The following is a 17440-nucleotide window of genomic DNA, read 5'->3' on the forward strand; positions in this document are numbered from 1 at the left end:
CGCATGCTGTTCCAATAGCTGAAATGTGAAAAAAAAAATGCATCACACTCACAAGCGAGTGCGAAACAATTTTCTATATCCTCCCATAGAAAAGAATGAGCATTTTTTAAAATTGTTATTTAACAGCTGAATTGCTTAAAAATAGAACATGTTGCGATTTTTTTTTTTTTTTTTTTTTTTTTTTTTTTTTTTTTTTTTTTGATCTCGTGCTATTGGTGTGAGTGAAAAATCACACATGCATATTAACCCATTGAAATCAATGGCTTATTTTCCCATGTGTGTTCTGTCCATATGACAACTTGTGCTGGGAAATTGTTCTTGTAAATTCACCCTAGGGATGGGAAGAATGCACATAGCACCCACTGAATTCCATAGGCATTCGTGAATGAATGGCTGCCAGCCAAAGCTAAGCGTCACAGTTCACAGTGGGTAATAAGAGAGGAGGCAGTGTCTCAATTTGAGGGTTTGAGGGTAACGCCTCTGTTATCTGGGCCCCTTCTTAAGGTGGGTATACACGGAACAACTATTCGAATAGTTGCTCAAGATAGTAGTTACAGCAAGTTTTCAGCATATGAATGGCTGTCTGTTGCTTTTCCATAGAATGATTGCTATTCATGTTTGCGGTCCCTGGAGTGCACACCTCCCTGTAAAGTTTATTGGTTAGGCATTCAAAGACAAAGGATTCCCTGTTTCCACCAAGTGATGATAATCGACCAGTGACTACTTTTAGGTGAACTTAAACAAAGCGACTAGTGAGCAAATTATCCCTTGTCACTGCTTTGATGATCATGTTTATACAGTATATCTATTGCTTACATTCGGTCTATCGAGCGATGATATTCATATGATGGCTGTTCCGTGTAAAGCCACCCTAATGGCCCTTGTAGGGTGGTTTCACACAGGTGTTGTGGGATTCCGTTTTCCTTCTCCATTCGGGTTCCATCTCCGAATGGCACCAAACAGCACCAGACAGATCCCATTGACTACAATGGGGTCCGTTCGCTTTCCACCCAGCTGCCCGGCTTTTGGACGGAAGGAAAAGCGCTGCATGCAGCAGTTTTTCTTCTGGTATTTTGAGCCGGATCTGTGATGAAACCTCCGACTATAGGTTCCAACGCAGATGTGAAACCGGCCTTACATGGGCTGAGAATCTAGCAATTCTTGTTGGCCCGACAGAATGAGCTGATGTCATCGCCAGCTCGTTTGCGCTCGGCTGAACTGTTTAGACTGTATGATTCTTGTTCACATTCCAATTTGAAATGCTGAACGATCTGTTATGGTAAGTATGAAAATAGGCTCCTCTGACTCCACATTACCTCAACTATAAGCACCATAATGGAGTTTATGGTGCTTATAGTTGACAACTGATTCCCTTTTAGGATGCAATGCATTCGAAATAATGATTGCACCATTAATATTCACCAGTAATTTGTATAATATCACTCCTTCAATTTGAGCAGCTTATTTTTGCGACAGACCACTCCTTTAATATGGGAGCCACCATGGCAATCAGTAGTTCATTGGCACAAATCTCGCTCTTGGTACCCCGGAAAACTGGTTTTGCCAGAAGAAGCAATGGCTCTTCTGCAGTGGCCACTGCAGGACAAACGTAGTATTACATTAACAGTCCTCTGCTCTACTATATCAAGGTAGTTTATAGAGGGATGGCGTCTTCTTCACAAAGTCCGTAGTCACTATAAATGGGTGTTTTCCTGATATGACCATCCTTTAAAGTACAAAAGCTGATGCAGTTGAAAAAGTCTTTCCCTTCAGTAAAATAAGAAGCATTTCCTTTATTTTTAGCCCCGACACCCACCTGACGTACATTTTTTGTTTCTTCTAATCAGACTGGTAATTAGTTAGATAATGAAATGTCACAGTCCCATTCTGCAGGAATACTAAAAATATCTGCCACACAATGGAGAGGAAATGGGCAGTCACAGCGTCATATTATATATCTCATCTAATCATCATTTGGGTTATTTGCCGCATTCTCCTGCAACCAATTAGCTCTGCTGACAAGCTGCGTCCAAATTGAGAAATCAGCGTGCTGTTTGATGTTGGTGCTTTGATGCTGCAACAAAGGACCTGGATCTTGTGGTTTGAGTGGTTTTTCCTTCTCTGCCGGTTGTGTTGAGAAATGGAGAACTGTGCTGTCATAGACCCGAATCTGCACAAAGTAATCTCTGGAGTTCAACTAGGCTGAACTAAAGCTTTGTACTTTATGAGAGGCAGAAAATGAGCTCAGGACCCGTGCAGAACAGCAAGGGCACCACTGAATCTTCATTATAATGAGAGAAATGTCTTCTATTATTACAAGGAGAACTAATGATGACTGAATTATACATTTAGTGACCTACAGATGATTGTCTGCTTGTGCCATTACCCACAATGCCCAATAGAGACATTATGTGTCAATAAGGGACCTGTAAGAACTCTATTCAGCATGAATATGGAATACCACTGCAATATGCAAAGGTTTTTTTCACGCAGTTTTGATTTACATGAACACAGTGGTTCAGTCTGATATATTGTCTCCTTATAAATACACAGTTGTGTAATGAGGTTCCGCAGGGGAGGGGCATCCTCAAGGAATAGTTGTGAGGGACCTGTAAGAGTTCTATTCAGCACAGATATAGAATACTGCTGCAGTTATTTTCCATGCGGTTTTGATCCCATAAACATAGTTGTTCAGTCTGATACATTGTTTCCTTCTAAATACACAGTTGTGTAACAAGGTTCCGCAGGGAATGGGCATTTTCAAGGAATAGTTGTGAGGGACCTGTAAGAATTCTATTCTTCAAGGGTTTGGAATACTACTGCAGCATGCAAAGGTTTTTTTTATGCGGTTTTGATTTACATGAACATGACGGTTCAGTCGATATTGTTTCCTTTTAAATTCATAGTTGTGTAGCAAGGTTCCGCGAGGGAGGAGCATCATCAAGGAATAGTTGTAAGAAAGGAGACAGACCTGTTTAAATAGTTCTTTCAAACTCTAATATGATATAATTTGGCCACCCTAGGAACAGTCCTTTTGGCCCGATTCGGCCCACATGGAGTCAGTCTCTCTTAGGCTCTAGAGCTCTTGGCCACAAGGGATCTAGACCATGTCCGTAACATTCAATTGCAAACATTACCGCCTGATGATGAAGAGGCACCTTACTTCTTACAAGCACATGGTGCAGTCATTCTAAGGGTCACATAAGAGCATAACTTCCTCCCTTCATACTAAGCCCTGGTGTTGGTTAGTAGCTTACTTCGCTCCCATTGCCTGAGACCCACTGTGGTCACAACCCCAACTCTCTGCTACCTTAGACCCGTACACCGACACAGCATCACTCCGACCTTCTGCTCCACACCAACAGTTCCTCAGGAGATAGAGGTTGTCTGGTTAAAAAACTAACTGTTAAAATTGTATCCAAATGAGTGAAAACAATAGAACAAACAATGCTTACCTGTTCTTAGCCCTGACAATCCATGATTCTCCTGGTTTCTGTTGACAGTGCAAGTCAGGTGACCACTGCCTGCCAATCAGAGGCTCCAGCATCACCGTTCTGCACCCCTGGCATCATAGTGCCCAAGATGTAAGAGCTGATGCCCGGAGAATGGGCAGTCATGCCATGTTCTCTGTTGACATCAGAAGTTAGGTGACTGCTACCTGTCAATTAGAGACCAGGAGAATCGCGGGCCTGAGAACAGGTAAATACATTATTATTTTTTTTTCCGCTCATTTTGATCAAATTTTAAAGTTTGTTTTTAACCGGACAACCCCTTTTATGCACACAGCAAAGGCGGACACCCTCAATGACTGTAGAAATCACTATTGCTCCTCAGTACTCTGTGCCACTCATCACCTGTCATGTCTTGCTGCACTCACAATCCACATCACCCGCCATGTCAGCTGACTCTAGTATTGGTGGGAAGCCACCTCCCTTAACAGATTAACTAATGTTTTTGAGTGCATGCACCATGGTTATGCCCTTGAGCTCTCACATAGCCTCACCACTGGGCTCCCAACCAATATGGCGCCTCAAGGTGTAACTGCCCAATGTCATATTGTTTAAGGCACAGCTATGTGAAGTCCTCTGAGAGATACTTACATTGCCAGAGAAACCTTTCCCCACCGCACTACCGGTACGAAGGGAGGAAAACACTAGTTTAAAAAGCAGAAACCTTTCCTAGGAATAAAACAAAAATAACACAAATGATATAGCAAGATGTTCTACTGTATACGACTAACTGGTAGGAGGCTCCTCCACTCCCTTACATTTGCACTGCTTTCTGCATTCATGTGCAACATTTCCACTTTTCTAGGACCTGACCGTGGTGAAGTAGATTTATTTGCATTCTGTCACTAAGTTCATGGGTTCTAGTTCTAAACTTTGTGATGTCTTAAAGATGGAACTTCTTGACTCTTACTGAAATCTGATTTAACTTGGGTCACATATTGTGCGTGACTATATAGTATCAGTCATTATATTGGAGCTTCTCGGGTTTACTCAATATCCTTGGTAGTTTCATGTAAAAGCTTTTGTGCAAGCCTGCAGTTGCACATGGCTGTACTTTCTACTGCATCTTCTGAGTATTCATTACTGTATAATAGTAACTTCAGTTGTAAAGCCCACACTGATTATCTGGTGCTCTCAGTGTTGGGTCCTTCCATGCCTTTCGGCGCGTTGGGCTATAAGGGAATGCCATCGTTGCCAATCAAAGACAGCAGTTTGAACATCATCCCATGAAAGGTCAACAGTGAGCAAGTCCTCAATAAATGTATGTTACCAGGTGATCTTTTACCTTCCCCGCCGACACTTCCCATTTTTTGGATTCCATCACATAGTGATTGTTGCCTCATGGAGGTGTAGAATGTGTCCAGCAAAAGTAAGTCTTTCTGGTGTGGTTTTTGGTCCTTTTTATGACTCGGGAGTAAGGGTATGTTCACACGGTGGAATTCATCACTAAATTTTACATGCGAATTCCAGCTCTAAACACTGTATCAACCTGTGTTTTTCTGGCATGGCTTTCGATGCAGATCCACGCTCAGATTCAGCCTTGTCAGTGAGTGAAATCCATGTGCAGAATTCCAACCTGGCATGCTACTTCTTGAAGTGGAAATGCGATTTACCTGTGTTGGAATTCCGCACATGGATTTTGCCCATTGACGGAGCTGAATCCACATGTGGATCCACACCAAAAACCGCACCAGAACACAGATTTTGTGCTGCGGTGAATTTGGCCATGTGAACATTCCTCAAGAGTGGCCATGTACCAGAGTGGTGGTAAACTTCATTCATAACTCAATCATGGAAAGTAACATTGCATAGTAGACAAAGACATAGCTGTTTAAAATGTAATCTGGTGACATGGTACATGTGGTCTCTTTACATGTTTCAGATGTAAATAGTGCAGTTGGGATCATGAGTGTTCAAAGGTTGTGTATCCATTTGTAATAGGAGTGAGACGGTAGCGCATATAGGACATAGACATTGGAAAGTTGCCAATGCCTTCCTGTTACGCCTTTGGACCTCATGTTGTACATCCCCGTTGTTGGTGATAGTACTACCCAAGTCAGTGTTTCCCAACTCCCGTTCTCGGGGTCCCAACAGGTCCTGTTTTTAGGATATCCTAAAATAAGGATACCTATGGCAATGTCTGAGGCACCGACAATAATTACATCACTTGTGCAATACTGAGTTAGACCAGCTAAGATTACCTGTTGGGGTGCCTTGAAGACTAAAGTTGGCCTAGTTAGAAGTACTAGTTGACCCCTTGCACTTGCTGCTGTTGGTTGACTGTGATCGAGGCATTTATAGACTGGCATAATCTGTCTTCTCACAGTTAATCCGTAAACCAACCATCGCCAGAACTGGTAGTGGTGCCGCTATACTACGCTATGTTGATGCTATAATAAGTCTATATAATTAGCTTTGAAATCAGAGGCTATAACTTGCCACAGTGTATTGTCAAAGGATAGTGATGATATTAAATGTATTACAAAACCTTTCCTTATGCACACTGCTGTATTTCTGTGTAGGTTGGTGCACATATACCGCTTGTGTCCAGCCAGTTGCTTTATGCCAGAGCCGGACACAGCCTATTTTCTTTTTTAATGAAATTTGTGCATTGGTCAGACTTCCACAGCCTGAAATAGCTGGACAGAAAATGTTGCATGTAGGAGGCATCCAGTGTCACAAATGATATGCTGAAAACCCAATGGCATCAGGTTTAGCATCGGTTCCCTTCATTTCTGTACCACTCAGAGTGATACTACACTGGATCAATGGACATATGGGAACTCAACATTACTGTCTTATGTAGCTATTATAGGGAATCCATGAAGGTGCATGGACTTATAATGTATCACTGTGTGTTGAGAAAAAGAATCCTGTCCTGAACGACATCCAGTGGTGGTATGGTGAATGCAAACTGACTGCAGGAGGGGGTATTTATGTATGAGGTGATGACTAGGCTAGAAATGTATGACCTCTTGTTAAGGGGCTAAGAGAAGTTGGGGGAGCCTGAAGATAAAGTTTTGCACCCAGAACCATAAGCCTTTAGCTACGTCCCTGTTGTCCGCTATTAAGTTCAGTGTAGTTCAGCCTAGGATGCATTGGCCAATAAGTGCACTTTATTCTCTGTATCCCATACCCTTCCCCTTGTGTCTCACCTGCCTCCCTCTTCCACGCGGATCCTGGAGATGAGTTTTCCCCTCCGTCCTCTGTTGTTTGCTAACTTGTATCACTTTTGCAGTTCTCATTATTCTTCTACAGGAATTTTAAGTCACAGCTGGGGGTTCAGAAATTCAGTAGTAGAAAAAAAATGGTTCTGTGAAGGCCAATTTGCTTACTGAGAGGCTGGTGGTTGGCATAGGGCTTCCCGATGATGTTTGCAGTAAAGCGTAATATACTTGGTTAAGGAGGAGTTAAAGGGGTTGTCCGAGTTGTAGCTCTTGTATAAAATCAATTCACCAAGCAGTAAGATAACAAATAAGCATATACTCTCCTCTCTCCACTCCTGCTGTGTCCCACGGTGCTGCTCCAGATCTCCCCTCCAATGTCACATTTACAGGCTGCCCCAGCCGTTTTAGAGGACATCACAGGCACTGCAGCCAATAACAGAGCTCAGCGACCCATCACTGAGCTCTGTTATTGGCTATAGTGCCTGTGACATGCTATAAACTGGGCGGGACTGTGGCTTGTAAACAAACACCGGATTGGAGGACCAAGCACTGGTATGGGAACCAGCAGGAGTCGGGAGAGGTGAGGATATGTCTATTTGTTATGTTACTTCGTGGTGAATGGATTTTACAAGATCTACAACTCAGGCAACCCCTTTAATAGTAAAAGTTGAGGCCACCAACAACATAAGAATTTAGCGTTCATTTGGATGGAGGTGATTGGGTCTAGGCTTGGAAAAATGTACCCTTTTGTTTATCTTATTTGTATCATCTTGCCTGCAGTCTGTGTTATGTATTGATCTAACGTAGCTTTGTGCATACGGCATCTGACAGACCATTTTACAGAGGCACATTGAATCCCTGTGACTCTATAGAAAAGAGCCGCGTGGAACCCCATGTGCCCCCTGTACAGCCTCTCCTGCAAAGCATGATTGTCTTTTGAGCAGTGGTATCCAAACTGTTGTAATGGCTCTTGGGTCTTGGTTACCTGGCATTGGAGGAACCATCACCTGAATAACAGAAGGCTCAGGAACCAAGTTCATCCCCTCTCGAAGGATGGAGGACTCGCCAGGATCGGCAGTGCATTGATCTTTCCTCTGGATTGTTTTCTCTTGCCGTTGGAAGTAGGCCCTGTTACAGGGCTGCATTATATCAAACTTAGTGCTTATGCGTTTCACGAGGAGTCCTATTCATCGTTCTCAGAACTTTCTTAGAATGTGAACGGTTGAACAACAAACAGTAGAAATCCTTGTTTTGAAAAGAAAATAAGGCAGTTGTACTCTACAGGATAGACCCTGGTTGAGGTATGTAATCTTTAAACCAGCAATCAGAACAGAAGCTCGATCACAAGCGCTCACAAGGCAGTCAGTCTAGGACAAGTGCAGACCGCATGTTCAGTTTCTTCAGTTTCACTTAAAGAAGTCCTAGACTCCGGTTCCTCTTGGTTTGGTTCTCCAGATGTACTTCCTGATACTCGGGCACCATCTCACCTGTGCAATAAGGTGGGCTATGGCTCTATGGGCAACAGGTACCTTGTTTTCCACAAGCTCTGTCTCTTACCATTAATATGCATACTGACTCCATAGAAGTAAGCATGTTCCTTTTATTTGGAACCCACTATCCGCTCCACCTTCCCTGCGTGAGCACCATAAACCAGCCGGATTCATTTGCATAAAATAGCAGTAAAGAGGTAATGAAACAATCTATGTAAGAACTGCAAGAGGTTGCTGTTGACCCACATATGATACTATACATTTTACTAACCTACCGCACATCTAAGGCCTCTTTCACACGAGAGTCATTTGTCGACAGTGAGTCATGCCAAAAAATCATGACTAACTCTGCTGAAAATCGGATGAGCGAAAAATGGTCACAACCAAGTCACTGCTATTTTTCATGATTTTATCATCCATTCGCATGGCTGGCTGCAGTGAAATAACTCCACAGCCCCGAAATCCCTCGGTCAGTAGAACTAGTTTCATGAATTTTAAATGCTTCAACTAGAGGCACCTGTCAGTGTTTAGCAGCACTAGCATCTGCTAAACTCCCTCCTGCTCCCTTTTTCTGATGGCTCCCATAGACTTCCATAGGAGTCTATGATGTCTCCAGTGTTGGTCCGTCCAGAGATAGAATCAGACCTATCTTTTAGCGCACAAAAAAATGTCAGCGTTGAAATAACGCACTTATGTCCTATCTCTTATAGACTGATTTTTTATTTTTTTTTAGGCGTGTGAAAAAAAAATGTTCGTCTGAAGGAAACCATAGGAAACCATTGGCTCTAATGGATGAGCCTAGTTAGTCAAAATAACAGAAGGGGGTGAGCAATGGAATCCACTTACAGTATAGCTCCATACATGAAAAAACTCAACTCCCAGCCAACATGCCAAACCCAGTTGTGAGAGAAGTCAAAATCTATACAGTACTAGATTCACTGCAATGGAACGGAGCTGCAATACCTGATACTACCCATCAACAAAAGTGGCGCTGTTTCTGGAACAAATCTGCTGTATTTCTAATCTCATTCAGCCCCCGTTTGAAAACGTATTCCCTGCTTTGACGTGATTGCACTTTTACTAAACATCTCCTAATTGGCCCCTTTGCAATCTATACATGGTCTATTAAAGAGTAGCTCTTGTGCTTTCTGTTGTCAGTCTAATTAGCAGCTCTGGTAGCAGAACGTTGCATGTTTTTGCAGCTGCTTCATGCTTATGATCTGCTGTGAATCATGACACTTGGCTGTTTCCATTCAGCCCAGGTAGTTATGTAACAGGCAGCAGGTACTGGTTACGTGGGCAGGAGGACACTGTGCTTGCGCAAAGCTGAAACGAGGCAGTGATTAATTCCGAGTAATTTGCATGGTGTCCCCATAGGGATGCCAGCCACTTGTTCACTGTGCAGCTTACAAATCTTGGCTGAGAACATTTGGAGCGTTTTCCCATGATGATCATCTACTACGAGAGCGATGGATTGTAAGGTGACTTCTTCACACCTGATCTTCGCAGTCCTTCCAGCTGTCACCGACACATGCGATATATGCCATGGGATTTCATGTTAAATGGATTTGTGAGATGAGGCTGGGGGTGGAGGGGGCTGTGGTTTCTGCATTGTATGCGGTCTGTCATTTTTGCATCTTTTCCTTGCTATACACCCCCTGTGCTCCATACTTTTAGTCTCCGGTATTCCCTCCCAAGCTCTGCCTCTGATTGTATGAGATGTGCTTTGTGGGAGCTTGGCCCCGGACCAGGATCACTCCTCGTCTTGTAGTCTCGCACAATGCCGGCTGTGTTCAGCTGACATGATCTCGTTTGTTGTTGTACACAATTAAGGGAAGTGATATTATTAGTATTGCCTCATGACTATGTGATGCATTAACCCTTGCCGCATCAGGTTAGGCAGGAGCTCGCCCAGCGGTTTGCACCATGATGGAGGAGTATTCAGTTGCAAATTATTTTAGAAAGTTAAGTGCAATTTGGGACTGTATTTCATTAAAGTACTTGTACAAGGGTGTAAAATAAGTTAAAAAAAAGTTGCAAATGTATCAAAATATATAAACCTAGAATGCTCGCCAGTTAAATCGCTCACCTATGCGCTGATGCCAGGAAGTACCTGCAGTGGCCATATACACCAGTATAGCATGTCATCACTCCCTGGATGTCTTATTTTTATTATGATGTGCAGTAATTGTATTTTTTCCCAGGCACTGAGAACTTGTATGCATTTAGCTTGGCCATGTGTCTTGTTCAGCGCTACTAATTTGCCCTTCATGTAATGTTATGCGCTTTTTGTATGCAGTGTGAATGTATCCAGTTATGTTTACATATAAATGATGCAATTTGAAAGTTTGTGTTATCAAATAAACTATGTTGTGGTGATTGCCTTATGTAAGCAGGAGCTACTGTAGTTCCAGTTGATAATATAGGGATGACAGTACAACCATCAATGGGTGGTAATTAAATGTCTAATGCTCTTCATACTATTAGTTTGGAGATATTTATCATTCTTCAAAAGCATGGCATGTACAACGGCATATAAAGTCCTATGAGTCCATACTACATACCCATGGGTAGAGGAGCTGTACAGGGTGCAGAGGTAGCAGTTGCATCCAGCCCCTGAGGCATGAAGGGCACAAAGGCCCCTCTGCCAACTTAGAATGCACCAGAATAAAACCTGACCCATGATAATTAGAAGACCTTGTAGCTGATTTTGCAATAGAGACCAGAAAGTAATGCCTTGATGTAGGCAATCTAAAGGGTTGACTCCTTCAGGGCTTAAACAGATGGAAGTGTTTCAGTCCTGTTATGCAGCCGTGATAATCACGCCCACAGAACGGGACGAAACGAAACCATTGATTTCAAGGGTTTAGTTAGCGCTATCGTATTCTTGCATGTTACTACAACAAGAGAGAAAAGATAGGACTTGACCTATCCTACTCGAATGTAGTTTTTCTGCATGCAAAAAGATAGGGCCTGAGCTATCCGTCTGCTTTTTTTTTTTCAAACTCATGCTTAATAGTGTGTAGTTTGAATAGTCAAACCCCCCAAAAATCAGGGTTCATCCGCACATCAGTAACATATATATATATATATTTTTTTTTTTTATTTTTTTTTTTTCTTATTTGCTGGGTTATATAGAATTCCCTGCCTCCCCCTCTCCCCACCTCTCTCAAGTAGGAGCCTTTGTCTCAATAACATGTGGCCAAATCTGAAACTGAAAGTAGACATCTCTTTGTTGAAGAAGATTCTGTGTGGGGGATGGGGAGGGACTGGGAAAAACACTCAATATTGAATACAGATATATATTTAACACTATGACCTTTAACTCTTAGAGGCTGCTTGTGCAACTTATATATACTCAGCTAACATTACATCACACATCTTTCACCATGCCATTGTCCGGCAAATACCATGATGGGATTGTGTAGCCATCAACCCCCCACAGAGCTAAAAGTCATTACAATAGCATAATACATTTGGTTTATACAAATCAATAGACATTTTATACTAACTAATTATCATGTCTACTACACTTTGTAGCGGTGAGCATAATAGCGCATATGCCCTTGTGTTGAAGCCCACCGATTATGCAGTCAATTATGTTAAGGGCTCATTCACATGGGCGTATGCATATTTCAGTTGTGTAAATAAGCAGAGTAGTTATGTGACTAAAATATACATATTTCCTGCATATTCCATTTGTTTTTTACGCGCGGTTAAAAAAAAAAAAAAAAAGCATGCTCCCATTGATTTCAGTAGGCAGTTATGTTTTTAATATAGGCAATTTTGGTGTGTAATATGCACCCATATAGGACATGCTGCAGTTTTTGGGTTTTTTTACGCAACCAAAATACACTGTGTAAATACAGCCATTGAAATCAATGGGTTTTATTAATTGCATACAATAGACATTTACGTTTGTGTGAAAGAGCCCTAAGGGTATATTTACACAGCAGAATTTTCCATGGCACATTCCACTTTTTAAAAACCACGTCAAAATCCATAGCTTTTTGCCCGATTTTTGGCATGCGGATCACCCCAGAATTTGCCCTGTCAATGGGCAGAACCCGGGTGCAGAATTTGAATGCAGAAAGTCGCCTTTCCGAGCGTTTCTGCATCAAGAAGTGACCTGCTACGTAATGTGGAAACGTGATTTACCGCATTAGAATTCTGCGCACAGATTCTGCCCATAGATGGGGCAGATTATACACATGGATCCGTGCCTTGAATTGAGGTGGAATTCGCAGCTAAAAAATCCGCCTTATGCACCTACTTTAAGGATTACTACGTTTAAAAGGGCAAGTAACTTGCAGCAGACTATGGTGCAGATTTGCCATGCATTACAGAATCCGATCCGAAGCTAATGATTGACATGCTGCGGATTTAAATTCTGCAGTTCGTGTCCTTTCTGCTGCGGATTCCACATAACATTTTTCCGTATCTTGTGTAAAATACATTTTTAAAATCTGATCCACATAACTTGTACTATAAATGCTGCAGGTTTTCCATTTCTGCCATGTTTGGGCACTCTCATTTCTTCATGTGTAATACTGTCTTTGGGTTTCATGGGCTTGCCTATGCTGTGGGTGCAGAATTCTGCAGCATTTCTGCCGCAGGTGACAATATCCTAAGGCTACGGGGACGTGCTGAATTCTATGAGGATTTCAGCGTGTATTTTAAGCTCAGATCGTCAGCAAATCCTGTAACCTCCTACATGCAGTGAGGGTGAATGGGGTTTTTGTAACTCCATTTACACGCTCTGGAGAATATCCGGTCAGATTTTTGTTCACACCGTGAAAAATAGTTGTCAGCAGGAATGAGGAGCAGGGATAAGTTGCAGATAAACCCTCCCATGGATCCAAAGTACTGTAGACCGTCAGCAAAAATCAGACTGTCAGCTTTTGATTTCTGTTGCAGATCCTCCTGTGAAATACATATCACTGATGTCGGTAACCACAGGATTTACTTGCCAGTAGTAGTTGTCATTTGTTTTATGAAAGACTGTTTTAAAGAGAGGCATCACATGAGCATGTTTGCGCATGCAACATCTGCGCGCACAGAGAATAGAACGTAACCTCGTTCATGCGCGCATACGCTCTTGTGATGCCGCCTTCACAACAAGGACACTTCGGTGCAATCGGTGCGGTGGGGGGAGGCTCCTTCTGCAGCCTGTTACCTTACAGCCAGACACAGGATTGTGTAGAGGAGAAGAAGAGAAATGGCTTATCTCCTGGGACACACAGCATTTCTTTTGCATATTTCCCAGGTTTAATTATAGTTTGGGACAAAATAGGCTACAATGAGAGGAGATTCTAGGGTCGCTGGAATATTTTTACATATTTGTCTTAAAAGCCTAAGCATGTTCCGCTGTGAAATCGAAGACATACGGAGTTACAGTAAAGATCCATGAGTGTCTTTATAAGCTGCTCCTTGCAAAACTGAGCCCTATTACGGTTGTGTACATAGGGCCTAAGGTTGTATTCACAGTTTTTCCATATGGGAGCTGCAGATGCAAAACAGTAGGAGATTTAAACAAGACTATTAGCAGAGTTGCTTCCTTTTATGTTTGGGATGCATTGAAGCAATAGAAAGCAAATGGCAGTAATGAGTATTCTTTAAAGGGGGTTTGTCAGCTTGATCATGCGGTCCAAACTGCAGGCATCATTTTAATAGAGCAGGAGGAGCTGAGTAGACTGATATAGGTTTATGGGGGAAGATCCATTTATTCATTTAAACCTTTGATCATTCTGAGCTGACCAGTCCAGTGGGCGGTCCTAGCAGTGATTGACAGCTATTTGTGACTCTCTATACATACATTGGACTGGTCAGCTCTGAATGTGCAGAGATACAAATAAAATGCAAGTTAAACTGAATCTTACCCATGAAATTATGTTTAACTTGCATTTTATTCATTTATATCACTGCACATTCTGAGCTGAATAGTCCAATGGGCGGTCCAAAGGTGGTCCGTGATTGACAGCTACCCCTGTAAGTACAGAGATTCACAAATGGCTGTCAATCACTGATAGCTCCGCCCACCAGACCGTTCAGCTCAGAATGTGCAGAGATATAAATGAATAAAATAAAAGTTATATAGTTTTATGGGGGAAGATTCAGTATATCAGTCTGCTCAGCTCCTCCTGCTCTAGAACACAATGCCTGCAGACTCCCTTTAGGCCGCCTGCAGACGGCCGGGTTGGATCCGGCAGGGAGAATTCTCGCTGCAGGAACAGACCCGAGCGCCTGCAGAGAGCAGCGCGTACAGCCCCGCAGCTCCGGATCTTTCATGTGCCAGCTGTTGGGCAGCTGGCGCATGTGCAAACCGGAGCCAGTGGCGGTTGAATGATGCAGAGCCCCGCACAGAAATAGAACATGGTGCGGTTTGTCTGCGTTTGTTAACACAATCCTATGCAGGCTTCCAGTGGCGGAAATCCCGTGGGAAATCCTGCCGCAGAATTTCCGCCCGTCTGCAGGCGGCCTTAAGCACAATTATTTACTATATAAATTATTATATATTTGCGTACATAAAACCAGTGGATCGGATGTATGCACTGAATATAGGAACATATACTTGATTGTAAGCAAACACTGATTCCATTTCAGTTACTGTGTGTGTGTGTTATATGGTAATGTATATTTTTTAATATAGCATTGGCGGTCAGCATCTAGGGTTCGGCAGACCTGAGATTGCTCCTATGTCTCTGTAGCTCTAAGACGTGTGACGCTCATAATCTAAAGTCCGAGGGGCCTGAGTCTGCTCCGAGGTCTCGACTGCTCTAAGAGCAGCTTGTTGATGCCTTTTTGCCTCAGCGCGGTCATCAGATTCTTGGGTTTATCGTTTTCACAGCTCAAGCTCTGCTAGAGCCACGTGCTACATCTGACTTCTGCTTGCGCTGCATATTAAAAGACCAAAAAATGGATAGGAGAATACGATTATCAAAAGGAAACCATTTCTTATACTGCCGAGGTAAAATAAAGGCTGCACTGTGATTGGTTGCTACGGGCAACACAGATTTTCTTTAAAACTTCAATCTATGTTAATGTGTCTTTCGTTCAAGTTTTAATCCTGGGCAACGCCAAGTATCCCTGCTAGTTTAATAATTGTGTGGCAATGCCATCTGCCCTCACATGTCTGCCCGTTTGGGTAGGCCTGGCTTATGATGTGCACCCTCTTCTCCTCTACCACGGCGGAGCAGAGGAACGCCTGCACATGACCAAATAAATCTAACTTGTCGCGCTCCCTAGAGAAGTCTATTTAAATGTTTTGGATAAAGCATAGCCTATGTCCTTCCTCAAGATGCAAGATATCTCCCTGCCAAATTTCATCAAAATCACTTTTGCCATGAAAACGTAGCAGACATACAGTTACTTTCGCATTAATAATAGTGGTGTGACCCATTATCCATACTAATATGTTGATTCTCCTTCCAGGGCCATGTTTCACAGGTAGTACCTCATCCTACAGAATGCCTCCCACTGTGTCTGATCCCATGGACATCTGGGCGGACGATATACAGTTTTCTCCTAAAGTGTCTGTGGATATCTTACTCCCCACTGGAATCTACGTGCAGATGAAGGTGCCGCGGGATGCTTCCATATCACAAATTAAGCAGGTAATAATATGTATTTCAAAATTTCTCATTAAATATATATATATATATATATATATATATATATATATATAGACACACACACACACACACACACCATGTGTCTCTTAACCTGACAGTAATTGCGAGCTATAAAATTCTCTATCTTAGTCCCTCAGTGCAATCTAGTAGATAGTGGAAAGTTACTTTTAGGGTTGCAGCGGGCCTTTTACCTATATCTGCAGCTGTGCAGGTTGCACATATGGTATATACTGTGCTTGGATGATTCAAGGTATAACGAAGAAGTCATCTTTAAAGGAGTTAACCGGGGAAATACTTCTTCAAAAAGCTTGCTCAGCCTACTGTAGTAAAATAACAGACATACTCTTCTTCGCCGCACCCTCCTCGCTGCCCCTTCACCAGTGCCCAGTCTGGGTGCAGGGAGCCAGCGATGCTGTCCCCAGCAAAGCCGCTTCAGCCAATCACCAGTTCCCTTCAGCCAATGAATGGCTGCAATGCTCACTTGACCCTCTGTGGTGGTGTAATCACATCCCTCCCGTTACTAACGATCAGTGGGGGCCAAGCAGTGGTGCGACAGCAGCGGCAGGTGAGTATTGTGTTACTTTACTACAGAGCATACTGAGCAAGTGTTTGGAAAAAAAAAAAAAAAGCTTGTCCTTGTATAATCCCTTTAAGTTATTACCTAGTAGTGCTATCCGTTAAAAGATTAACGTATTGAGAGAATTCAGTACATATTAAAGGGGTTGCGCAGGACTTTGCTATTGATGACCTATCCTAGAGATAGGTCATCAATAGTTGATGATTGGGAGTCCACCATTTAAGATCCCACCCAATCAGTTATCATCAGGCCAGCTCTCATTGCAGAAAGAGCCAGAAGCAGATAACTCTGTATTGCAAGGACCCAGTTGGTATTGCAGGCACAGCTCCCTTTGGATTTAATTAATTGACCACCAGAGCAGCAGACTCCCACTATCCATAGGACAGCTTATTAATAATGAAGTCCCAGATAACCCTTTTAATACAATTATGAATAGTGGGCTATATATTGCATATATGGTTGTGTCCGTTCCTGGTACTGCAGTTCACTCCCATTTAGTTGAATTAGACTGAGCTGTAGTGACTTGTAGTACTGGATCCAGCCAGAACAATCTGTTGTAGGGTACTTGCATGACCTTTTTGTCACTTTGACCCCAGCGACAGCATAAGGGGACTTCTATATTCTGAATATTATACCTGTTTGTGTATCCCTTTAATTCTGAGCTGTTTTTCCTGGTCTTTCTCACCTGTCAATCAAGTTCTGCCAACATGGCAATCTGTCTAGAAAGTGTGTTCAGTGCTATACATGAACCTACTCAGCCCTTCAATCCCTGCCAGTAGTTGTGCAGTCTTTGTGTGGTCAACACTTTGGTTGCTGTTGGATCGGATTATTCTGTGTACCTAGAACCTGTTCTGTGTTTGTCTCTGTCATCTGATAAGGCTACTGCTTACCTGTTGGTTTCATACACTGGGACCTAGGGGTGTATCCTGTACCCCATATCCTCTAGCTTTACACGGAGGCCTAAAGATGAGATCCCACTGCTTTTGAATACTGATTAGTAGTTCTTGTTCTGTCTCCCACATATACTGTACCTGAATTCTGACCTCTGACTGCCTGACTACTCATT

The 17440-nt window shown here is 42.7% G+C and overlaps 1 protein-coding gene across 2 annotated transcripts in view; it reads left to right on the forward strand.

Moving 5' to 3' along the window:
• Nucleotides 1-17440, forward strand: part of PIK3CB (phosphatidylinositol-4,5-bisphosphate 3-kinase catalytic subunit beta) — a 177393-nt gene that overhangs the window by 95061 nt on the left and 64892 nt on the right. The window contains exons 1-2 of one of the 2 annotated variants that reach the window (XM_066598197.1): nt 9518-9647; nt 15598-15779. In XM_066598197.1, the coding sequence (XP_066454294.1) occupies nt 15633-15779 (147 nt within the window). In that variant the 5' untranslated portion in view covers nt 9518-9647; nt 15598-15632. Of the gene's footprint in view, nt 1-9517; nt 9648-15597; nt 15780-17440 lie in introns of those variants that run through there. The other variant, XM_066598196.1, reaches the window with a different exon arrangement.

This window comes from Eleutherodactylus coqui, chromosome 1 (assembly GCF_035609145.1).
Source record: "Eleutherodactylus coqui strain aEleCoq1 chromosome 1, aEleCoq1.hap1, whole genome shotgun sequence".
Lineage (NCBI taxonomy): Eukaryota > Metazoa > Chordata > Amphibia > Anura > Eleutherodactylidae > Eleutherodactylus > Eleutherodactylus coqui.